This window comes from Cheilinus undulatus, linkage group 5 (assembly GCF_018320785.1).
Source record: "Cheilinus undulatus linkage group 5, ASM1832078v1, whole genome shotgun sequence".
Classification (NCBI taxonomy): Eukaryota; Metazoa; Chordata; class Actinopteri; order Labriformes; family Labridae; genus Cheilinus; species Cheilinus undulatus.
The window spans coordinates 33753281-33777708 of record NC_054869.1 but is presented as its reverse complement, the minus strand read 5'-3'; the positions used below and the strand labels follow the sequence as shown (position 1 = coordinate 33777708).

Sequence of the window (24428 nt, the reverse complement as noted above, 5' to 3'; positions counted from 1 at the left end):
TTATTCTGCAATATATTAAACTGCAAAAAAACTTTTTTTCAAATTATTCAATCCAGTGCAATGTGATATGGTGCATTATTTGCAATACATACATATGTATTATAGATTTTTTTGCCAGTATATTTTTTGATAAACAAATAAAATTATTAGAAGTCTTATGGTTTAGAAGTTCTTTTTATATTTACTGGGTATTATCCTGCATCAACTAAAACAGACATTCTGTAGGAACCACTTAATTAACATAATGGTAAAAATACAGTGTAGTGCATATGCATATTACATTTTTCATTACTCACTGCCTCACGTCCAACTATTTACACTAGTCAAACTTTTACTTGAGGACAATACTCTTGTACTTTTTCCACGTCTGTTGACTACACAGTAGCACATAACAATAGAATGATTCATCACCACATCCTATAACAGCTGTAGTAAAAACCAAACCTGGAGTGTCGATATCTCAGGGTTCAACATGTCAAATTAGATTTTAACTCCCTAAGTGTTAAAGTGATTTCAAATCTGAGAGGATGTGTGGGTTGAGTTCCCTATCATGCACTTAGGAGAAGTATTTAGATGTGTTTCGTTGTGTTTGGATGTTGCCTGTTGTATGATGATCCCATCTGGGGTTCTTTTGGTCATGTTTCTGGTGGATTGTTGCAGTTTTTATGTAAGACAGATTTACACAATGAGTCAAGTTATCTACTGAGTTAATAGTTCCCACCTGTGACTTCAGGTGCTCCTAAAAAGTTTTTCATCAGTATGCATTCCCTTCCCTTGCTTCGCTCTTGTCAGAGGAGACCCACCTTACCACAGATTTCACTGAAGCTCAGTCAGATTACAAATTATCTAACTCTTTAAAAGTGTAGTTTAACTATATGTAGTGTGGATCAAGATAGACACCTTTAAAGTGTTTATACTAAGTCTATATGAGTTTAATTAACAGTCATTTTACTGTGTTTAACTTTATTATAGAGGTGTGAATTTACCTGAACAACCTGGTTGGAGATCTTTTACTGTTCAACTCAGTAGCTACACATATTCCTTATATCAAAGGGTGAGATTTCTACATTCAACAGCACCTTAAAAGAACATGGACATGATAAAATTGTGAACAGCTAAGTCAAAACAGCTAATGTAGGTTTTTGACCAAGTTAACGTTAGCACACAGCCAGCCAGTGAACCAAACATTTAGCTAGCTAACATTGCAGTTAGCTAAGTATCAGGTCACTGCTGTGTCTTATACAACTATCAAACTGTAATATTAGCTGCAACAGTGGACAATTAACATTGAGCATCACAGCATCATGAGTCCTGGCATCAATGAAAATGGTCACTGAGTAAATATGGTGAATACCAGAGTGCAGAAACCAATAAATTAGACACTATTTTGTTATTTTAAAAGCAGGCTAATCTCACAAAATCAATAATTTGCATGTGTGAGGGCCACATAAGAAGAAACTGGCAACTTGAATAACTTTGCTGCCAGTGGGACCAAAAGAGTCATCCTTAGCAAGTTGGCAGGTTCCTATTTACAGCTCAGGAACACCAAAGGAAGATTTCAACATAAAGGACTCTGGCACCACCTAGTGGTAGTACTAATGATAAAAAAAAAAAAAAAAAAAAGAAACAGACCACAAGTTTACAGCAAGAATACTTCATTTTCTTCAAACAAAAAAACAGTAGTCCAATTTGACAGATGCTGTTATCCCATAAGAACTTTGTGCATACTAAATTATACATTTCAAAAAACAGGATTGATTCTAGCTTATATAGTAGGATTATTCTCAGGCAAGGCATTCAAACGATTTAACTTGTAATGTGCTTTACTCATGCCAGCAAACATTGTGAAGGAGCAGATGACCAAATCCAGATAGCTGACAGGAATCTCATATTTAGAATAAAAGTACCCATTAACTTCTAAACATTACTGAAACATTACTGATTACTCTCATTGTAAAGGTGCAAAGCATCAGGCATATCACTGTGTGTATATACAGTTATTACTCTGTGTGCTAGTTCAGCTGATAAGGCAAAGAAAGTCACAAGGCAGAATGGATGGCACTTTTAAATACACAAATCTTGGAGAACTCTATTGACTAACATACAGCAGGACAAATGTATTCTTTAAAATCTACCCTGAGCTGTGAGTTTAAATTGTGCAGATGGGTAACAGCATACAGCAGTAGATAGATTTTGGCACTAAGAATGACAAAATGGCACTACAGGTTAAGGAATGTTCAAATTAAAAGGCTGTGACCATGAAAAGCAGTCATTATTTAAAACCAGTGTTGAATTAATGGCACATTCACTAGAAAATTCCCTAAGAAGTTAATAAATACACAACAAACAAAGAAAAATGACAAGTTATCTGTGCAAACAAGTTAATGCATTGTAAGTTCTACATAGTTAGTAATGAACTTAAGGAGTTCCCTAACGCAGCACTTGCTGCAGTTAGATAAGGTTAGACAAGCACTCTGAGTTATTATTTATTGCCGATTCATTGCCCAACGCCATCAAGCATCAATAAAGAGACATATAATTTGTCTTATCACACAGCTATTTTATCTCCCCTGCATTAAAATTAACACAAGGCAGGATAAAATAGCATTCACCCTAAAACTAAATTTACAGTAGCTGTGGGAAGAAAAAACAACTTACTGACTCAGTGGAAGACTGTGGTGATGATACAATCAGATCGGTTTTACTATTGGCTGTGGAAGGCACATGAGGATGAGGATTTTTAGGATTAAGGATGGAACAAGAGAATCAGAAGTGAAAACAGGTTTTCTTTCTAATTCTTTGGACGGACTGTTTAAAATCAGCAGGCACAAGTTCACATAAAGGTCAGCAGGTCAGAGGAGACATGAGGTTAATGTTTTAAAATCACATTCTGCTTGGGCAGCAGATCCCTTAGTGGTCATTTCCCTTTTAAAAAAAAGCAAACATTTCCCTCTCTTACTTGGCATGTGTGCTCATAAGAATGTTCATGTGGAGTATGGTTGTGTTTATGTATCTCTTAATTATCTCAGTGAACCCATATGAAATAAGCTATCTCATCCAGGTCCACAGGGTAGTCAGTGAGGTATATGGGGCCTTTATCAAAATGTTCCCCCTTGTAGCTTCTCCATCGTCCTGCAGGCAGGTAGATATCCCTCTCCTGCTTCCCTGGCTCTAACACCGGGGCCACCATCAGGTCATCCCCAATCAGGAACTGGGAGTCAATCTTGTAGGCCGCCTCGTCTTCATTGGCGATCCACCAGAGAGGCCTTATGATTGGGTCTCCTGTGTCAAGAACCTCACTTGCCAGTTCCAACACCCTTGGGGCCACCAGAGACTCGTGGAGCTCTGTGAACTTCTGTGCAATCTCTACCACCTGCAGATTTATTCACAAAAATTCAAAGACTGAAATCAGGATTTAACTTGTTTAAAATCTTTCTAAAACCATGTCAATAGTAATGCAGGGTTTATACAGAAAATGTGACATTTAATATAATACTTTCAAGACCCCTTTCATTTGTTTTAAGATTCCATCACTGCTTTAATTTCTAATCTGTTACATTAACAGCACACTTGCGTTTATGTTAGCAAGACAAATAAGTGATAGCAAAGGAAAAAAAGGCCAGAAGTTTTCCCTATTATAGTATGCTTATTGGCTTTCTTGGAGAATTTTAAGATTACACTGAGAAAAAAAAAAAAACCATAAGGTCGCGAAATTGAAGATGTTGTTCTTCTTTTTACCAAGGGGGCCTAACAGTATCCATACCACAATATGTTTACAAGTTTTTAATTGCACTTAGAGCTTTAAAGTAGACTGCATATTTTTAGGTTTTAATGGAAAAAAATATACAAGGTATAAATACCCATTTCAGGATACTTATAATACCCTTTAATTCTGATTTTAAAGCATCTAAAGCCTACAACCTCTTTAGCTCACTATAAAGAAAATGAAAAAACTGAGACTTTACAGTCGTGCATTTAAGACTTTTACATTTTTCAAAAGCCTTTATCCTGGCTAAATTGTTTTATCAACTTTTAATACTTTTAAGACCCCATGGACACCCTGTAATGAGGTTGGGCAACTGCTCCTACATAGAACATGAAAATAAAGGCAGCTTAACAGCATCTTAAATCACCAAGAAAGCAGCAGTATGTTGATTTCTTTTTCATGTGCCTTTTCTACAATAAAAGGAAAAACCTTAGCAGAAACCAGGCCAACCTGCAAGACCTACAGCTGACGTGAAATATTTATTATTTAGCTGCTAGTTGTGTTTGCTGGCAATGCTATTCATGTCTGTTTGAGAGATAGATTGCCAAACTTTTTTTTTTTGCTGTTTGAAGAATACAAATGAGACAATATGACTTCAGCCTCTGTGTGTGAGACTTTTCAAAGAACTCCACTGAAATTTTCCAACTTTACTTATGGCCTTGACTAACCATTGGATTGTAGAATATGAGCACATAAAGCGTGTGCGATAGTCGTGCATTGTGAACATTCCAGTCACACACTGTGAGCAGACATTGCAGCATGACTGGTACAGAGTCAGCTTGCAACTGCTTGGTGTACACCCAGCATTAAGTAGTCGTTTTAATAGTTTTCTACAGCTGATGGGGTCAATGTTTTTCTTTACTATTAATTTTTAAATCTTACATTAAAATTAGTGCTGCACAATGAATCTAATCACGGTCACAATTGGGAAGTCAGGCTGAGCAATTACATAATCACATAAAAAGATGTAATTATTTTTGAATAAAGTAGTACTTGAAAAATTTACAAAAATGCCTATTTTCAAAAAAATGTTTGAAAAAATCATATAGCACTAATACAAATATTCCCAAGAACACTGAAATTACCATGTCCATTGTCAAAAATTGATCCTATTACTATAATAACCCCTGCTATATCTTTCCTACCTCAAGAACATATTAATTTATTACACCGTCTTTTACTGATTATCACTTTTGCATATATATCAAGAGAAAAAAATCAGCAGGACCAGACTGAGTGTGTTGTACCCCTAAATGTGTCAAACTTTGGAGTCTCTTTCAGCCATAAATGAAGTAGGGTGTTTGTTAGTTTTGCATGCTAATTATTGGGACTGTAGTGCATTGCATTTTTGCAGGTGTGCACTGAAGTGGAAAAACGTGAACTCAAATTACAAAGTATCCACAGTTATTTACATCTCAGCAAAGTCACTGTCAGGCTAAACACACGTGATTTTGTAATGCATGGATCTTAATGGGGAGAAAAAATAACTGAGGAGAATTAAGGTGACTTTATATGCGTATAACACTCAAATGAGAAGCAGTAATCTCAGAGCTCTGAGCCTTTTTCTTATAGATTTTTGGAAGAAGTCAAAGGACAGAGTTAATAGGTCCTTCGGGAAGTCAAATGGTAATATTTAAGGGGAGAAAATAGGATTCTGCTCACCTCCTCATCATAAGCCCATGGTGGTATAGAAAACTGCATGGCAGGCATGAAGGCAGACAGCTCCAACCATCTGATGTACAGCTCTCTGTCTGGAAGGCCATTTTTGCCGTCCAAGACACCTTAAATACAAAACAGATGTCAGACTTTTATATTTTAAAAAAGCCAATATATTTATCTATCACAGAGCTCACTCTTGCTTCTACAGGGTGTGTACCTGCAGTGCGGTTTGGGTATGCATTCCCTCCAATCATATCAGGTAGGACAAACTGGTAGCCAAGAATGCTGATTGTCAGAACAGTGGGGATGATAGACTTGAGGCCAAGCTCATACCCCCACACAGAGTCTCGATCAATGATTCTGCTGAAGCAGGAGATGTCCTGACTCTGGTAGCCCACCCTTACCTCTGCACGCTCACTGAACGGTATTGCCATCTCTGTGTAGCGGCGGGTGAAGGTGGAGGGGTCAGACAGTGGTACCAGGGTGCTAAACTGACGAGGGAGGTAGCTGGTCTCTCCTGCATCAAACTTGAAGGACGCCACATTGTAGCGACTTTTGAGCATATGAAGATGTGAAGAATACCACTCACGGGCTTCTGGATTGGTAAAATCCAAGATTCCTCCTATGCCGTTCCACCAGCGAACCAGAGCTGGCAGCTCACCGCTCGGTTCACGCACAAACAAGCCTTTCTCCACAGCAACGCCAAAATTTATGGAGTCATAGTTGACGAAAGGATGTGTCCAGAGCGACACTTGAAAGCCATCTTCTCTGAGCTTTTCAAACATGCCGCTGGCATTAGGGAACTTCTGAGGGTCAAAGTCAAACTCTCCATAGTCTGCAGTGTAGCGATCGTCCAACTCCAGGTGGGAACATGCAAAGCCATGTTTTGTGATGTCAGAAGCAAAGCCCAGCAGCTTTTCCTGAGTCACAGCTGTTTTGTGGAGAGCCCACGTGGACCACAGAGGTTTTCTGAACACTTCTTGAGATGGGGCCTTGATGGGCTTTGGGAAATACCGGCGCACCTGAATGTAACAAAAACATACAAACCAAGACTTAGTGCAGGGGAGTTAACATCAAGAATTTTTTAGTTTTTATCAAAGACTTTTAGGCCAAAAGTTTTATTCCTTATGATGATACATTTAGCCAAGAGGTAGATGAGATGAACAACATAAAACTCATGCCTGTCAAGGGAGGCACATGGCATTAGTTAGTCTGGCTTAGCATAAGTAAAAATATAAAAAACAGCTAAAACTACTATATGAACCTGCAAATTGACTCTAGTGTTTCAAGTAAAGCTGGATCTAAATCGGCTCTTTCTTTATATTGTTATGCTCGGAAAAGTGGTTCAGAGTCTCATATGTAACTGGATCACAGCATGCAGTCATTTGCTATTGTAAATGTAATCACTCACTTAATTGAACCATTTAATTAGTTTACAGCTTTAACCCACATCAGTCAATGGATTAGAGTTCATAGATTTGCTATAATGCAACTGTTCTATGACGTTACCTTGGAAATTAGATTTTGTCAAAACAAAACAGCGTGTCTATACTCACCATGTATTTGTGGATAGAGGTAACATCCGACCCGACACAAACTCTGTAGCTGAGTTCAGGAAAGGCTGGCTGACCCTCTGGTGGTCTGAAAGGAGAATTCTCATATCTGGCCTGGAACCTAAGTGTCCTGTCCTTCTCGGACCAGCCCAAATGAAACGGAACTGTGTCATTGATCTTGATGGCTGTGGCATTAGAAGACAACCAGTAGCGCTCCAAGATTCCTCCAAAAGCTTTCCGATTTGAGTAGACATCGCTGGTGATAAAAGGCTGTGGTTCCTCCTCTCCCTGGATCCTGATAGGCCAGTACTGTGTTGCTGTCTCTGCCCCTCCATACCAGTGAGAGTCATTATAAGCCATGGTATGCTCCACCAAGCGCTTCTGTTGCAGCTCCTCCCAGCGAACACGGTAACACATCACCGTGTCCTTAAATCGAACCGTCTGGATAAAGAAGTTGAGTTTGCCAGTATTTGATTGAGTGCAGCTCAGAATATTTCCCTCCTTTGAACAGGAGTCCAGATCTAGAGTGTCAGATCTAGAACAGAGAATGAGCAGAATGAGAGAGGATGACATGAATTAACTTTTAAAATCCAACGAACAACTCAGCTTTTATTATGACTAACTATGTGTGTCTGTATTTCAACAAACAGCAATCTCTGCAAAATTATTTGAGACAAAAAATATATATATAAATAGACAAGAAATAGAACCATAGTATGGAGGATTTTATGATAAAGTGAGCAAAAATTGTAGTATTTTATTTATTTATACTTTATTGCTTTGCAAGTGCAGAAATACTTCTATGGCTAATCCTGTTAGTGTGAACACTGCCGATGTAGGGCAGGAGTCAATTCCTTACAGGTATAATCATGTGTCAGTGTCATCTGGCTTTCCATTTAGCATCCTCACATGGCAGACAGGCAGCTGTTTTTTGGTAGAACTCAGCACATACAAAAGGAAAGCAGTGCCAAGGTCATTTGAGTGCAGTACACTTCAAAAGCTTTTTTTTTTTTTTTTTTTTGTAATGACACCATTTTTTTTTACCTTTAGACACTGATGCAATGGGAAAAATAGTTTTGTTCTTCTAAAGCAATGAGAAGAACAGGTCTAGAAACTAAAACAACTACAGAAATGTACTTGTTATCAATAAAAAGGGGAGTAAAATACAGATGTATGTTCACTTAACGCTGTCATATGTCAGTCTTTTTCGAGACCAGATTGGCACCCCTATGAAAACCTCTCTGCACCCATTTTTGGCATCTAGTGACATCGGAGGTTTAATGTTAAAGTTAAAAATCATTTTTTCCCCTCTCCTTTTGGTAAGCTTATCTGAGCATTAGATTGATTTAAAGAAATATTCATCTTCAGCCATATTGATAGTCCAATGCTAATTTGAGACACTATGCATGCAGAAAATTGTGAAGATTCTCAATAGCCAACTTTTGAAAAGATTTTTAAAAAGCTGGTACTGTATTTAATAAAATACAATGCCTTTAAAAAGAGTTCACCCCATTGGATGTTTTACCCTTTTATTGATTTTATAAATCAGTCATGGTTGGTCAATACAAATTTTGGCTTTTATGACACATCCCAAAAACCTCTTAGATTTCAAATGTAAAACAGATTTCTACAAAGTAATGCAAATTAAATGAAAATATCAAAGGTAAAATAAGTGACTGCATAAATACTCACTTCCTTCAAATCCATATTCAGTAGATGCACCTTTGGTTGCAATCACAGCACTGAGTCTGTGTGGATAGGTCTCAATCAAGCATGCACATCTGGACACTGCAATTTTACTCCATTCTTTGCAAAACTGCTCAAGCTCTGTCAAATTGTATGGGGATCAAGAGTGAACAGAGCAAATTTTTGTCTTTGAATCATTTCTGTGTAGCTTTTGCTGTATGCTTCGGGTCATTGTCTTTCTGAAAATTACATCTTTTCCCAAGCCATAGTTCTCTTGCAGACTGAATAAGATCGTCCTCCGGGATTTTCCTATATTTTGACTGGTGAAGACCCAGGCAACAGTTGTTATATAAAGAGTCTCTCCCATCTCAGCTGCTGAAGCTTATTACTCCCTCTGTGTAGTGATAGGTGTCTTGGTGGCCTCTCTTACTAGTCTTCTTCATTCGTGGTCACTCAGTTTGTGAGGACGGCCTGATCTAGGCAGATTCACACATGTGCCATATTCCTTCCATTTCTTCATGATGGATTTAACTGAACTCCAGGGGATGTTGACTTATACTTTTCAATAACCTTTTCTCTGAGTTGCCTGGAGTAATCTTTTGTCTTTTTGGTGTAATGATAGCCAGGAACACTGATTTAAGCCTGATTTATGCTTCTGCGTCGCTACGCCATCAATGTGACACCGTCGTTGACCATTCGAAGTTCTGAGTCGAGAGAACACATCGCTCTGCAATTCACCTGCATGCTGCTAGGGGGGTGTGGCTGTGTGTGGGTGTGTGTGGTTTCAAAGGGGTCACATCCAATCCTTGTTTATCTTCTGGTCACAGAAAAACAATGGTGACCAAGGTGGATCGGGTGTGTTTTGAGTTGGAGCTCATCAATATCGACAAACAAATTCTTTTGTTGCGAATGTTGAAGCGCAAGCGACAGGTAAGACGTTTGTGGAGGTGGTCTGTACGACCACTAAACGAGTTGAGGCTGAGAACTGCCGGAAATGACGTTTTGAGTGGACCAATAACAGCCCTTGCAGTCCGCGTCACCGCAACACGTAGTTAGGATTTTTTTGGAGGTGTGCGTCGGGCTTTGGCGTAGGGGTCCGTGTCAACGTAGAAGGCTATGCATAGCTACGCCGTCAGCGCGACACAGAAGCATAAATCAGGCTTAACCAGTGGCTGGACCTTCCAGACACAAGTGTCTTTATCCTACAATCACTTGAGACACTCTCACTGCACTCAGGTGATCCCAATTTCAGTAATTGTGAGACTACTAGTACCAATTAGCTGGACCTCAGTTAAACTAGGTCAGTCACTTTGAAGGAGGTGGATTTTTATGTAGTCACTTACTTTACCTTAAATATTTTTGTTTAATTGACATTACTTTGTAGAAATCTGTTTTCACTTTGAAATTAACGAGTTTCTGTTTCGTTTTGGGGTTTTTTTGTGCAAAAAATCCACATTATATTGACATTGATTGAAACAACATCCAAGGGGGTGAATACTTTATAGACACCATATTTTGCTGTGATGGTAATGGTTAGTCAAACCAAGCAAAAATGTGACACTGTGATAAGTATCATACTATATATTTGTCATTTTTATGTTTACTAAAAAGATAAATCAAAACTAAGAAAACTTTTAGTGAGCCTACCTGAAGGTCATACTGAAGAGAATAGCCCCTGCCTGGTTATGAATGATAAACCCATCCTTGTTGAGATCCAGCAGCTCAGTTTTTAGAAGCTGTGCTTTACGAAGAGAAGCAGAGTAGTAGCACCAGGCAACAACAGCAGCCAGCACTAACAAACAGCCCAGCAGTCCTGCTATCACCAGAGGGCGACCTTCATTTGCCAGTTTCTTCTTCAGGGGAGAACCTCCAGCTTCTCCAGGAAACTGCTGCTCCCCAGGAGCCACCGGGACAATCTGATACATGCTGGAGGAGGCTGTAGGCAGTGAGGTGTGAGGGACACAGCTGGAGGGAACTTGCAGGAGCCAATGTCAGAGTAGGTCAAAATGCCTCTTCAAGTAAATCCTCTTCAAGCAGGTAATAGTGGAGTTAAAAGAATGGCAGATTTCTACCTTCTAATCTTTAGTGGGCTCATTTCTGAGTGAGGGCTGATTTGTCCCAACCTGCTAAACAGACAGAGATCAAGATTCAGCTGAAGAATATCATTCATCATGAATCTGTGGAAACATAAAAAAAAGTGTGATTTTTAAAACAACTATAATTTCCCTGCTTTATACAAAGGTCAAATTCAAAGTATTATTATGTGACATAAAAGTCTATTGTTGTAATCAGACAGTCATTATCAAACCAAGCCTTTCCTTTGCAACCAGTTGTTAAATATCACGCTGACCGTTTCTAGAAAACATGGTTATAAATTGCTCTTGAGGTTTCTACACCATATATTGTCACAATTTAGGACAGCTCACCTTCAGTCTGATGCTCTCCTCTCAAAAACAGCATTCACTTTTTTATTATTCTTTAAGGAGTGTTATTCTTGTGAAATGAAAACAAATATCAGAAGCATCACAAACAACTCTAGTCAATAATGCTTTAAGTTTAATAAAATGTTTGCTACAACATATATGTGTTAATATCTCTAATCAAAAATATATTATATTGTATTGTGTGTACCTGGATTCAAGTGCTGCACAGTTCAGCAATAGCAACATAGAGATTAGAAGCTCTCATTTGGCAGGAAGACAGACTGTAACCACAGAGATACAGATGGTAACACCCTCGATGGCACCACTGGCAAAGACTATGATCAGAGAAATTACACATGCCATGTCAGCATGGTTTGATTATATTTATCTTTCAGGTAAAAGCACCTAAGACATGGGTAAATGTCAAAATGCAGCCTTTAAATAGCCGTACTGCAGCTTACCCAGTTTTCAGATAAAGCTCACAGGCCAATCATCCACAACAGAACCATGTTTAACCTGACAACAGGTATCATTATGTCCCAGCCCAACCCTTTTTGTTCCATTCTGCTGACGGTAAGAAGCATTACAGCAAGGAGGGAAGGAAGTCATGCAAACACATGCACCGCACTGCAAAAGTTAGGTTCCTCTATGGAGAGACTGCTGTTTTCTTTCTCTGAAGATTAACCCTGCATATAAATGCAGGTCTGTTTTATTAGTATAGAAACATTAGTGTATTTCTATGTATGCTTTATGAAAAAACACCCTGGATCTCTGATTTTTTAAGAAATTCAACAAAAATAGATTCACATGTAGACTGCCATTGTTGTGCAATGCATTCTGGTAGTAATGTCATTGTTCTTCTTCCTATGGAGTGTTATTTTTAAAGCTTTTTTAATTTCAACCCAAGTGCAGTCTCAGTGAAGAAAACAATTCGGAAGAAGTTACCCTGCTGTTGCCCAGAGTGCATTGCAAAACAATAGTAAACTTTTATGTGAACCTGTTTTTCTTGAATGGTGTTTCTTAGTACAAAATACATACTAAAGACACTGACATTAATCTAACATGGTCAATATGTCTTCAGGGTTTCTCTGAACGTTATCTTACACAAGCCTCTGTTGAATCAAGATATATTTATGAGGTTAAAGTCAACAGTGTACCATCTAGTAATCATGCATAGTTTCTACTTTGAGTATTCCTCCATAAAAACACTTCCCACTAATGACCAGAACTCATCTAAGGTTTCAGGTTATGCATGTGGTGTAACCTACAGTGAGTTCACAGACACATTTGCGTTGTGGTGACTTCTTTGTTTGCATTACTTGTATCTTAAAAGCCTCAAACCTGACACCACAAACCTTCGTTTGACTTTGCTGAAATGATAATGGTGGACACAAAAATGGCCTACAGGAGCATTAGTATGAAGAGGGGAAATGATCAACCGATCAGACATTTCCATTGTGCCAGCTATTAATCGATAACTACCGAGCACTCGTCGACACTGCTGTTGACGCTGTGTTGGGACATTTCAGTGGCACTGCAACCAGCTGTGTCTGTTGTCACGAACTATGTTCCAACACGGTCATACTCACATTTAAAACAATATGCTGTCCACTGTAACAGCGAATATGAACTAGAATCAACATTAAACTGTCATTTAAAGCGCTGTTAGCAGTAAAGAGTGTTATCTTACCTCCGCATCTATTCTTACAGGGGTCAGCGTACAGCTGTGAGCGAAGTAGTCCACTGCGCAATTGCAAAACGGTTTGAAGTTCCGTGGTCACGCCCAACAACGAAGGAGCAGGAGTGGATTGGTGTGTATGGCTGTCAGTCACTCTGTACGTCATCGGGTTACTTCTGGTAAATATGGTGTTAAAACAGTTAGGTGCTGAAAATTAGTATCTCGGTGAACTTTTAAGACTGTAATTATTTTTGTTTCAACTCACGGGCTAAAATTAGTATTAGCACAATTTTTAAGGGTAATGGCGGAAATTATTAGTATTTTCTCAAAGTTAAGTTGCCTGTTTTGTGTGTCTGCTCGACAGTTTACCATGGAAACGATTCAAATTCAATGCAGCTGCAGTTCATGTACTACTGGTATCTTTTTGCTTCACGTCAGCTTAAAAATATAGCGAAATAGTGTTATTTTGATTCTACTTTTGACTATCAGAAGTAAACTACCGTTTTCGATGTACGGAATTGTGTTGTAGTTCGTATTAAGTAGTTTCTGACCGGTTTGTACTGTGTGCTAAATCAGGCTGGCAACGCAGCAACACGACATAAACAAGAAAGGGTGAGTAAAAGGTAAAATGATGATAGTAGATGATAATGTTGGTACAGTTACATGCTATGTAAACCACCACTAGATGGCAGCAACGAGCTAATCACAGTGAGCCGGTTGACATAGTGGAAATGATAGAATATGGTACAGCTTTTTCTTTTTTCCCCATAAAACATAACAATAAAACAATTTAAAAAACAATCTTTTACAAGAGAGTCCTGGCCAAGTCAGCCGCATGATCAATTTCACACATGAACAAAAAAAACAGAACATACAGCAAGGGTACATCAATCAACAAGTCAAGCTTTCTGTATTGAAAAATGGGTGCATAGACTGGTCAAATGTTCCCTAATTCAGGCTTTGCAATCTTCTAAACTAATGCAGGGCTCCAGTTTAAGATGACCCTGTAGCTCAGACCAAGATGACTGTACTATTAGACATTTCTGTAATTTCTACAACATTTTATAACATTTCCCACAGTATAGCATAGTAATGCTGTAAATTGTATTTACACTATTAACACTAAAAGCTCTTTGACCAAAGACAGAGCAAGTTTTAGGAATCTCATACACAATAAATCCATGGTAACAAAGATTACAGCTACTGACAGCTTTTGGAGTCAGACGAGAACATAGATAAGAAGGTAATTCATGTAAAATAGCCTTACAAAGAAAGACAATCAATGTTCCATCCTTCTGCGTATAAGGTAAACCAACTTAGTTTGCCATACACAATGATGGGTGTGAAACCCCAGACCAGAAACAAATGGCAAAGCTGCATGGTACACTGAGTTAAACATTTTCAGAGAGGATGATGGGTAGCATGTGCGTAAATAATATCACCATAATCAATTACTGACAAACATGTTGCTCAAATTAATTGCTTTCTTGCAACAAAAGAAAAACATGGTTTGTTTTGGTAGAAGAAACTCAATTTCACCCTCAGTTTCTTTGTAAGACAATCAATATTTTGATTTAAAAGACAGATTTTCTTCTAGCAAAAAGCCAAACTGTTTATAAGTTTGAACAGTTTTTATTGTCTTTAATCCTTTACAATAAACACAAGCTAGCATCACACTGTGTTCCACAGAAACAGTCAGCAAAATAGAAATATTATAGCAAAAACAATACATTTTAGCCAGAAACTAAAAACCTAGTCACATCTATCAGGCTTTTTTTAAAATAAGTTTTGATTTTTTTTGTATATTTGGGTTTTTCACAGTTAAATCCACAGAATCAGTAAAGAAATACTCATCTGCTTTGTTCTGTATTTGGCACATTTTTCTTCAGCAATGCTTAAAATGAAGAGCTAACAGTAGACTAAAATATAACAGTTTCATCTACCAACACGTGAGTGATATGAAAGAACATAATAATTACACAAAGTACTTTATCGACTGTACTTTGCCCTTGTCCCAGACAACATTAGCCCAACATTTACCCAGCAAACAGGAGTGATGGGAATAACATTTGTATTCCTGGTAGCTGTCTTTACAGTAAATGCTCCAATCGGGAGTAGGAGTGATGATTATGATAATAGTTGCAGTAACAGTCATGATTGTGTCTCTAGCAGCAGTAAGATTTGGCAACAGTGTCTCAGAACTAAACCATCTGAAAAATCACAGGATCTACAGTGACTCATCCTCGTGTTCTTCCTCAGACAGATAAGGGTGCAGAGGAGGGATGCTGCTCGTGCTGGTGTCGTTGATCTGCTGTGTCTCTGTAGCTGAGGCCTGTCTGCAGTGTGACCGTGGGATCAGACTCCTCCATGAGGACTTTGCCCTGTCTGCTCCCTCCGTTGACGACCAGATAGAACTGAAAAAGATTTGTGATCATGCCTATGTGATGTACGAAGAGACCAGCCGTGAAAGAAAGGGAGTCATAGGTGAGATAAAGGCCTAGTTGAACACAGTCTCTTGAACATATACACTTCTCTGACTTCATCTGACTGCTCAAGGCACTTTTTACAAGGGTCCACCGATGTTGGTTTTTCAGGGCCGATATCAATACTGATTATTATTATTTTATGAGATGATATCTAATATGTAATGTGGCAAAGTAAAATTGCATGATCAAAAAAATGAAGTAAAATAAACATTTTAGCTCTATCTCTATCAGCATGAGAAACGGCACAGAGCAACACAGCAGCAGCAGGGAAACAGGAGGTGATGCCATACCCTCACTATGTCAGCATGCAGGATTAAGTGTTGATTAGCTGGTACTCATGTAACATCCAGACAGTCAGATTGCCTTGTATACAGGACATTTGGTAAGACTTTGGGAGTGAAAATTATGCCAGAGGGTAAGACACACATTGCAGTCTGAAATTAATTTTGTTGATTATCAGTAAAAAATGTTGATAGAAATCATCAACCAAACACTAAATATCTTTCTCAATAACTGGCCAGGCTGATCATTGGTCTACCCTTACTTTTAATACCTATTCCCTCCACAATCACCCACTGATGATGGATGCTACCATATATAGTGGTCATCAGTATTAACCAGTCCCATTCATATGCAACCATACACATTCATATATCACTCACACAGCAGTTTCTGTACATGGAATAAAATGCAACATGGCATAATATGATGCATTGAATTGTCCCCTTAGGGATATTTGTAATTTCGTAGAAGTATGTAAATCAACTTCAAATTTATAGACTAGCAGCTTCAATGAAAACATACCACCCAAATTATATCTAGAAGAAAAAAATGGACAAGAAGATAGAAAACTGACTCAGATTGCTTTAAATAGAGGAAAATTACAGTATTAAAAGTAATAAAATGTTGGAGGACAATAAACAAAATATCTTTTATAGCTAAATAAAACAAAAACATCATGAAAAGATAAAAGAAAATATGTGTTTACATGATTTGGCATTTTAAATTTTTACTGCTGCAGCCATCATTTTATTCTGGATAAGAAGCTTAGAGCCACAATTACTGTTGTGGGCCAAGTGTGTTTATGCATAATAGCAATTTGACTCCAGTTAACTTCCCTAATGCAGAGCATTAAATTTTAAACTATTAAACTAATATATGCAAGCCTTCATAATACAGTAGTGCAGTGGTGAGGAGATCAAAACAAGCACAGTACTGAGGCAACCATCCACGGCAGCATTTTGCTTTAGATGTGTAATTAAAATGTATAATCTTAGAATCAATTGAAAAGCCAATTTGCCATTTTTCAGATCCCACCACTCTATACAGAGTCAAAACTGAGTACCAGAGTGAATTTGATCGCTTCTTGGAGACCCAGCACACAGGTAAGAAACCGAAAATATATCATGACTTATTACTCAAAATGGATGTTGGAAACTTTAGAAATCACAATAACAAAACCTTCAAGTTGTTGCATTTGTAACTTGATGTCTGGACTGTATGTATTTTATTTGACACTGTGTAATGGTCAGTATACACCAGACTAAAAGATGAAGTCTCATTTTGTTTTTTAAAGGATCTGTGACATTTGAGGCCATTATGATCATGGAGAAGGGCAGGAAGATCTTAGAAAAACACTTGGACACATTTATCCAGGATGGTAATATCCATGAGTATCAGTGAGTGTTCTGCACAGGATGAGGCAGGGCACTTTGTGTACAAGATGAATTAGTTTCACATCATTTGTTTGTCTCTCTCTCAGGACTGTGCCCTAACAAGTGTGGTAAGTTCTTTCTGATCCTTCCCGTCTGTATTTAATCCATGTAGATGCACTGCATGTATTTATTAAGTACATGTTAACAGAGCACGTGTATGTGCATGTGTTTGTTCTTTTCAGGGCTTTTAAGACGAAGAATAATGGATTGCTTTTCCTGCCGCTACAAGATATACATCTGCCCCTCTCCCTCTGGACAGCAGGATTGCGGAGGTCCATTTTTATTTGCTTGTTTGTTTGTGTGTGCATGTTGTTGTGCAGAGTGGGAGGATGGGGGCTGGATGCATCCACTCGTTTCTAGTGGGAGTGCATCGCAGCATGAACAGCACATGCTGTACATGGATACACGCCGTCACGAGTTTGCAAATGTGTTCCTAAGCGATGCTGCTGCTGGCTGTCCATGTGCAAGGCTAATAGAAAAGATTATTCTAGTAATCCTCATGCAAATGAATGAATGAAGTATCTCTGTTTCTCTCTCCTCCCCCTCTTTTTCTAGAGTACCCGGTGCAGGCCGAGGAGGGAGGACAGGCTGTGCTGAACTGTTTCCTTCCATGGCATCGTCTTCTACTAGGGACACCAGAGTACCATTATGCATGGGCCCCTGGTGTGCCAGGAGCTAAAAAGGTCTCTTTGCCATCACTGGTTCCCTCTTGGGTAAAAATAAGGAACAGAGACATTAATAGTGCCTTGTGACTGTAGTCAATACTTTCCACTTTCTAACCACTTTTTTAGTTTCTGTATTTTTATCCCTCAGTCTTACTATCTCACCATGAATATGCACATTTGCTATCTGATAGCTCTGACATTCTCTTATGTACAACTTTGAATTCTTAATCTGTGTATGCAGCTGATTGAAAGTGACTTCAGTACCTTGGTAGTGACTGATGACTCGACTGTGGTCTTAAATCAACTACGTGTGAATGAACAAGGAACATATCGCTGCTCTCTGAGAGGCCCAAATGGAACTGTCTTCTATCAAGTCACTTTTCTGCTCACTGGTAGAGTATAGCCTTTTCAACATATCATCATAGAGAAATGCCAGATAAATTAACTCTGACAGGGCACTTGTACTGTCCACACAAGAGAAGGAACACTCCAATCAATGTTTGTCAACTCCTAATAAATGGCAACAAGTAAACCACCAGCTAGCTCCAGTAAAACTGTCCAATGAGACAAATGTCCCAGTAGAAATATAGAGACATAGATCATATTTTTCAAATGAATGAATCCACTGTATATAAGAATTAAATATTTTAGCAGTGTGGGACCAATAATTATCTACTACTGGTGCATTTAAAAAATGAGAATATCATGTAAAAGTTATTTTTTTCCCATGATTTACTTCAGAAAGTTTAATTTCCATGTATTCTTGATTCATCTCATACAAAATAAAAAATTTCAAGACTTTTTGTTTTCATCTAGATGATTATGGTACGGCTCACAAAAATCCTAACCTGACACGCCAGATGGATGTGTTTCACACATCCATTTTGGAAAGCTTCAGCAGGAAACGTTTGAGAAAAGGCAGAGGCTTTGAAAAATCCTCGGAGTATGATTGGGTGAACGTTCTGTCTGTCACATCTCTACAGGCCAATCAGAGCAACAAAACACGTGACGTAGCTGCTAGCGAGCTGCGCGTGCGCAGCTACTGAGGAATAATGCGAAACATGGCAACCATAGACATGTACGTACTCGACTTTTGTCGTTTTTGAAAAGAAAACAGCTCACTGCTGTTGTTTGTTTTTCCTTTTAAAGAGGAAATGTCGTCAAGTTCTGATAAAACTAGCGCTTTAGCAGCATCCACGCTAATCTCTTCCTCCACCTCCAGCAGCTCTTGCTGCTGCTTGTTTACGTCACGACTCTGCTGCGCCTGAACGTACTGCCCCTTGTAGCTGATTGGTCCTGTCACTTTCTAACTGGGCCCAAATGGATCAGATGGGAGCTTTGCAAGATGGATTCAAACAAGGAAACGGGTGTATCCATCTGCTTTGCAAGGTTACAAAAATCCACTATCTCAAAATATTAGCATATTGTGGAAAAGTCCAATTTGCAAAGTTTCCCTGAGCCTTCATTCTTTTGCTCTGGTTTAGTACAGACAATCATGGGGAAGACTGCTTACTTGACTTTAATCAAGAAGACAATCATTGACTCCTTCCACAGGTCACTGCTAAAAGGGCAGGCTGTTCTCAAAGGCTGTGTTGAAGAATATTCATGGAAAGTTGACTGGATGGGAAAAGTGCAGTAAGAAAAGGTGCACAAGCGACAGGAATGAACTCAGCCTTCAGAGGATTGTCAAACAATGCAGATTCAGGAACTTAGAGGAGCTTCACAAAGAGTGGACTGGGGCTGGAGTCAGTGGATCAAGAGCCACCACACAGAAGGGTCCAGGAAATGGGCTATAAGTTTTATGTTCTAAGTGTCAAGCCATTCCTGAACCACAGACAATGCCAGAAGCGTGTCACCTGGGCTAAGGAGAAAAAGAACTGGACTGTCTTGTTTACAGATAAAAGTGAATTTGGCATTTAATTTTGAAATCAAGATCCCAGAGTCTGGAGGAAGATCAGAGAGGTGCAGAATCCAAGGTGCTTGAAGTCCAGTGTTCTCCATTTCCACAGTCAGTGATGGTTTTAGGTGCCATGTCATCTGCTGCTGTTGGTCCGCTGGTCTTTATTAAGTCCAGTGTCAACGCTGTCAGCCATCTACCAGGAGATTTTAGAGCACTTCATGCTTCTTTCTGCCAACAAGCTTTGTGGAGATACTGATTTCCTTTTCCAGCAGGACTTGGCACCTGCTAAAGCCAAAACCACCAGAAACTGGTTTGCTGACTGTAGTATTACTCTGCTTGACTTGCCAGCCGACTTGTCTGACCTGAATCCCATAGAGGATCTTTAGGTAAAATTTCAAGGGAAAGATTAGAGGCACCAGACTCACAGCTAAAGGCTGCTATCAGAGCAACATGGGCTTCATAACACCCCAGCAGTGCCACAGGCTGATTGCCTCCATGTCATGTCACATAGATGCAGTAATTCATGCAAAAGGAGCTCCAACCAAGCACCAAGTGAGATTCTGAGATAGTGGATTTTTGATGTTTGTGAGCCGTAAGTCGTAATCATCAAGATGAAAACAAAAAAGTATTGAAATGTTTCACTTTGTATGAGATAAATCTAGAATATTTGGAAGTTTCACTTTTTGAATTAAATAACAGGAAAAAATGAACTTTTTCTTGATATTCTAATTATGTTAGATGCACCTGCAAACTATGTATGTTGTGTTAGGATACAACCAAAGAGCACAAATTCAGAGTTTGAGAGGTAATTCTTACAATTCTTAATAAAGTCAGGAAAATCAGAACAGAAAAGTGTCCAAGAGGGTAGATCAGGTGGACAACAAAAGATTTGTTACATCTTCCAAAGTCAGCACAGAAAGGGAAACCACCCTTTACTCCTATCTGAAATTTATACTGAAGGCGAAACATCACAGCAGCCTAAATAACATGCCTAAAAACCGCAGTGTGTATAAAGTTGCATTCCAGTTGATCTTTGAACTTGGAAGTTCCATGATGCCAGTTGGATGCATCATCACAAATGTCCCCTGAAGGCACAATTCTGACTCCTTAACTTCAGCATCTTAAATTACCAGCTCTTAGTAACTGGAACTCAGTCAACTCAGGTGTGATGTCATTGCCAGCTTAGACATCTGACTTTCAAGATAAATGGAATGCACTGTAAGACAACTGGCAAGGTGACGTGTCAAGAGGCAGGACATGACATGAAAACAATGCAGCTTCACAGAGTTAAAAGAAGGTTAAGATTTACGCATATCCATGATGCAGAAGCAACAAAGTGTAGTGCTTAAATGACATATCAACACTACTTATGATAGGATATATTCTCTGTATCATTGAATAAGTTGAAAAGAACAAGCTGGTGTGGGAATAACTAAAAGAAGCTTAAGTACACGCTTGAAGATCGCACCAGTCATTGCACAGCAATGTGGGATATTTAGGTCATCAGCCCTGCTCACTTGCTTTCACTGAACTGTCTTGAATACTGCCTACTGTGTTCACACATGAACTCACCTGGACCTCCTGCTGACTTTTTATTAGGGGGCTGGAACAAGAAAGTCCAGATAAACTCGGAGGGAAAACCTAAGGCCTTGTTTACATTACAACATTTTGCTTCGTTTTCCATTCTGTTTCCAAAAAGTTCCACATTCAGACCGCAACATTTTCAATACGATCTCCATTCACACGAGACTGCGGTAAACACCAAAAACGACGTAGTATACATGCCAGGCCAGTAGATGGCGATGTGAATTTCATGCCTACACTAGATTCTGAATCTGGTGTAGGCACGAAAAATGTCTCCGCTGATCCAAGTGATGGTGAAGTAAATCAACACTTTGTTGGAGAAGTACAGTTAAATTCAAAAGAGTGAGGAGCACGAACAGTACACTGGTATCGGCCATCTTTGTTTTGGGCCCCTCATCCGCGCATGTGATATAAGCCTACTCGCGCATGGATATTTACTGCAGCCGCAGTGCGCATGTCCGTTTTCAGGAACTGCAGGTTTCCCTGTTTACACGTAGACGGGGGCATTTTGAAAAACTTCCACTCTGGAGCCTGTTTCCAAAAAGTTCTGTTTTCAGAACGGACAGCCAAAACGCTACAAAACTTTTGGGTTCTCACTCGAAAATGTTGTCGTGTAAACGGGGCATAAGTCATTTGTGTTCACACATGCAGCTCCTTAAAGTCACATTTTCATGAGGGCAGTGCATGTGTGAATGGAGCTTTAGTGTACCTTTACACACATGTTAATTGATGCTGTTTTTGAAAATGTTTGATAAATTGTTGGTTTTGATAAAGGCTGACTGGCTTCAGTTGTATGAATGTGGCAAACCGTTCTGTACAGTGGTAATAGGAAGGGCTACGTGACAAGAACCAAAACTCATTATAGTACATTAAGAAATAAGAGCTGGTTGTTGATAAAATAGCGGAATAAGGGCCACTGTCTACAGCTGCCTTTTTTTGCATTGGTAGCTTTAACTTTCTCTTCCACAAAAAGATCATCTTAAGGTGAATATGCCTGTTGTTAATGGTTCTTACTTTAAACAGTTTTTTTACTAAACATGAGGTCAGACATCTGTTTTTATTTTAGAGTCCATATTAACCACATAAATATGAACAATATTTTCTTGCCCTGTAAAATGAAACTTTAAAAACATATCAATATATCTTTAAAATATTGCCCAGCTCAACTATATGGTTTACTGTACAACCGAGTCAATGAGCTTCTTTATATTAGTTTAAAAGTTGCTGTTAAATATGCTGCAAAATGATTTACAGTCTTTTATAACAGTTAATCTAGAGCACTGATTCTCAACCTTATTTCCTTAACCCTCCAGAGCAGAAAAATTTTTACATTTAAGAGAAAAAAAATACATTTTTGGACTTTAAAAGTCATGTATTCTGGGAACAATGACAAAAAACACTTAGAATGATTGAGTACCTAAAACTAATATGTGTTCATTTAACCCAGAAAAATAGAGCTGAAACAGCTGGATTTTTAAGTTAACACAACTTTTTTTAACAACCTTTTACTGTTCGGTCTTGCAGTGTGGATACTTCTTACTTGGACAGAGCAATAAGGAGAAAATTATGATTTATCTCAGAACCATCACACTTTCATTTTCATCTGGACTTAGAAGAGACATTTCTGTAAACCACTGTTTTCAGTTTGGTTTCTCAGAAACGTTTGGCTTTCCAGTGTCTTAAGGTCATGATTTTGAAACTTGACATATTGGAATTTTCAGTGAACATATTTCTCACTTATTTAACTTGGAAATTTTGAGCTTTTGTTTTAAACATAAACAAGTCTTTAAACTTAGACATTCAGTTTCTTGTTGATATACAACTTTATAAGTCCAAAGTTTTCTCTTTTTTTCCATCAAAAATAAGCACAATATCTTTATTTTTCTATCTTTCACGAAAGCCAATATGTCTTTGAATATTATGTTTGTAATCATGATTAAAAATATATGTACATGCACATATAATTTTGACAACTTGAGAACAGACAGGGCCTGCACCCCCCTTGAGATCCTTGCCACCCCTCCAAGGGGGCCCCAGACCTCAAGTTGGGAACCACTGACGTTATATTTCCCCCTTCATACATGTCAGTGTACATTAACACCTGACCTTTTCATCCTCCTTCCTCCACAGTTTCCCCTTTACCTAAGCAAACCCACCGCCCTGTGGGCACTCTGCCTCGCCTGCCTCATGGAGAATCACTTTCTCAACCCACTGAGGTCCTGCTGGTGCCATTTATCGCCATGGTTACTGCCCTCAGTCTGACAGCCAGCATAGGCCTCACAGTTGTCCTGGGGTAAGAGGGAGTAAGTGGGCAGAGGGTACAAACAGAGAAAGGGGGCGGGGGGAGGGGGTGGCAGGAAAGGTGAAGGAGTTAGAGGTGACACAGAAGAGCGAGAAAGCATGACATACTTGATGAGGCAAGATGGAGGAAGTGGCTGTGTGGTCATAGTTTGAGGGTTGAGTCATTTTTTTTAGGCTTACGTTTATGTCACATGAGGCTACAACAGATAGATTTAAAAATAGACTCATTGTTTTGAATTAAACTAGTTACGTGTTTAAGGTGTTCAGTGATGTCAGTTTCTTAAGTCTAACAGATCAACAGATGTTAACTTTGAATTTAAGACACATTAAGTCACACAGCGGGAAGGGTTTGTGTTATTGTTTGTGTTGAATTTTTACCTAAATGTAGGTTCACTGTGTTTTTTGTAGGTTGATGATGAAGCAGAGAAAAGCCGCAGCAGAGGCGAGAAGAGGGAGGAGGGAATAAGAAATAAAACCCATTGAAGCACAGTGATGCTTTTGTTTACAGAACTGGCATGACAGGAGGTTTCACTCACTCCAGGTTGGAGCATTTCTCAAAAGATTTCCCAGAATGAATTGCAAAGTCATGTTCAGAAATGACATGGAAGTGAGAAAACATGCACGTAGGATTTCTATTGGGTCATGTTTATCTTAAATATTGAAAAAAATAAGTGGATAGTTTTTGCAGTGGATGCTGAACTCCCACTCATAAAACAGAAAGTTTTTGGTGTAGTAAAACCACAACACACCCACACTAGAACTCCCCCAGAAACCACTCATTTTTCCGTAACACTGAACACGAGCCCACCTAAACACTCAGTGATCTGAACCCAGCAGGCACACGTTCCCCCTCAATGGAGCGGTGGCGTTGTCACGTGGGTGTTTGTAAGAGGAGTCGGGGATGAGGTAAATCTCCCGGATTACAGTGTTTTTCAGGGATTAATAGCTCCCAGCTATCCAATTAATCTTTGATAATCCCCTCATGGAGGGGGGTGGCAGATGTTTTCATCTG

At 38.9% G+C, this 24428-nt stretch overlaps 2 protein-coding genes across 12 annotated transcripts; one reads left to right on the top strand and one right to left on the bottom strand.

The window, feature by feature from the left end:
• Positions 1–1644: 1644 nt before the first annotated feature.
• LOC121509718 (myogenesis-regulating glycosidase-like) lies at positions 1645–12836 on the bottom strand. Of its 10 annotated transcripts, none has more exons than XM_041787334.1 (8): positions 12778–12836; positions 11296–11422; positions 11091–11157; positions 10312–10841; positions 6982–7513; positions 5643–6447; positions 5429–5547; positions 1645–3373 (listed from the first exon to the last, which is right to left on the bottom strand). In XM_041787334.1, exons 4-8 carry the CDS (start codon positions 10587–10589, stop codon positions 3026–3028), a joined length of 2082 nt encoding a protein of 693 aa, XP_041643268.1. In that variant the 5' UTR covers positions 10590–10841; positions 11091–11157; positions 11296–11422; positions 12778–12836; the 3' UTR covers positions 1645–3025. The 10 variants fall into 10 exon arrangements, with proteins under 10 accessions (XP_041643268.1, XP_041643272.1, XP_041643270.1 ...); XM_041787338.1 differs by having other exon boundaries at positions 10312–10790; XM_041787336.1 differs by having other exon boundaries at positions 10312–10787.
• Positions 12810–24386, top strand: LOC121509719 (izumo sperm-egg fusion protein 1). Of its 2 annotated transcripts, none has more exons than XM_041787346.1 (10): positions 12810–12898; positions 15025–15249; positions 16562–16636; positions 16828–16911; positions 17014–17034; positions 17149–17238; positions 17522–17649; positions 17873–18023; positions 23246–23408; positions 23825–24386. In XM_041787346.1, the coding sequence occupies exons 2-10, from the start codon at positions 15048–15050 to the stop codon at positions 23880–23882; spliced, it is 972 nt and encodes a 323-aa protein (XP_041643280.1). In that variant the 5' UTR covers positions 12810–12898; positions 15025–15047; the 3' UTR covers positions 23883–24386. The 2 variants fall into 2 exon arrangements, with proteins under 2 accessions (XP_041643280.1, XP_041643278.1); XM_041787344.1 differs by lacking the exon at positions 12810–12898 and adding an exon at positions 13130–13377 and having other exon boundaries at positions 17522–17679.
• Positions 24387–24428: the final 42 nt, after the last annotated feature.

Bases quoted from the DNA above. Each gene is read 5' to 3' on its own strand.
- LOC121509719 (XM_041787344.1), top strand. From the start codon at position 15,048: ATGCTGCTCGTGCTGGTGTCGTTGATCTGCTGTGTCTCTGTAGCTGAG. The intron at 16,912-17,013 runs GTAATATCCATG...TCTCTCTCTCAG, and splicing joins GGACACATTTATCCAGGATG to GACTGTGCCCTAACAAGTGT. The intron at 17,239-17,521 runs GTCCATTTTTAT...CTCTTTTTCTAG, and splicing joins TGGACAGCAGGATTGCGGAG to AGTACCCGGTGCAGGCCGAG.
- LOC121509718 (XM_041787334.1), bottom strand. From the start codon at position 10,589: ATGTATCAGATTGTCCCGGTGGCTCCTGGGGAGCAGCAGTTTCCTGGA. The intron at 7,514-10,311 runs GTAGGCTCACTA...TCTCTGTTCTAG, and splicing joins CTCTTCAGTATGACCTTCAG to ATCTGACACTCTAGATCTGG. The intron at 3,374-5,428 runs GTGAGCAGAATC...ATAAATCTGCAG, and splicing joins CATGGGCTTATGATGAGGAG to GTGGTAGAGATTGCACAGAA.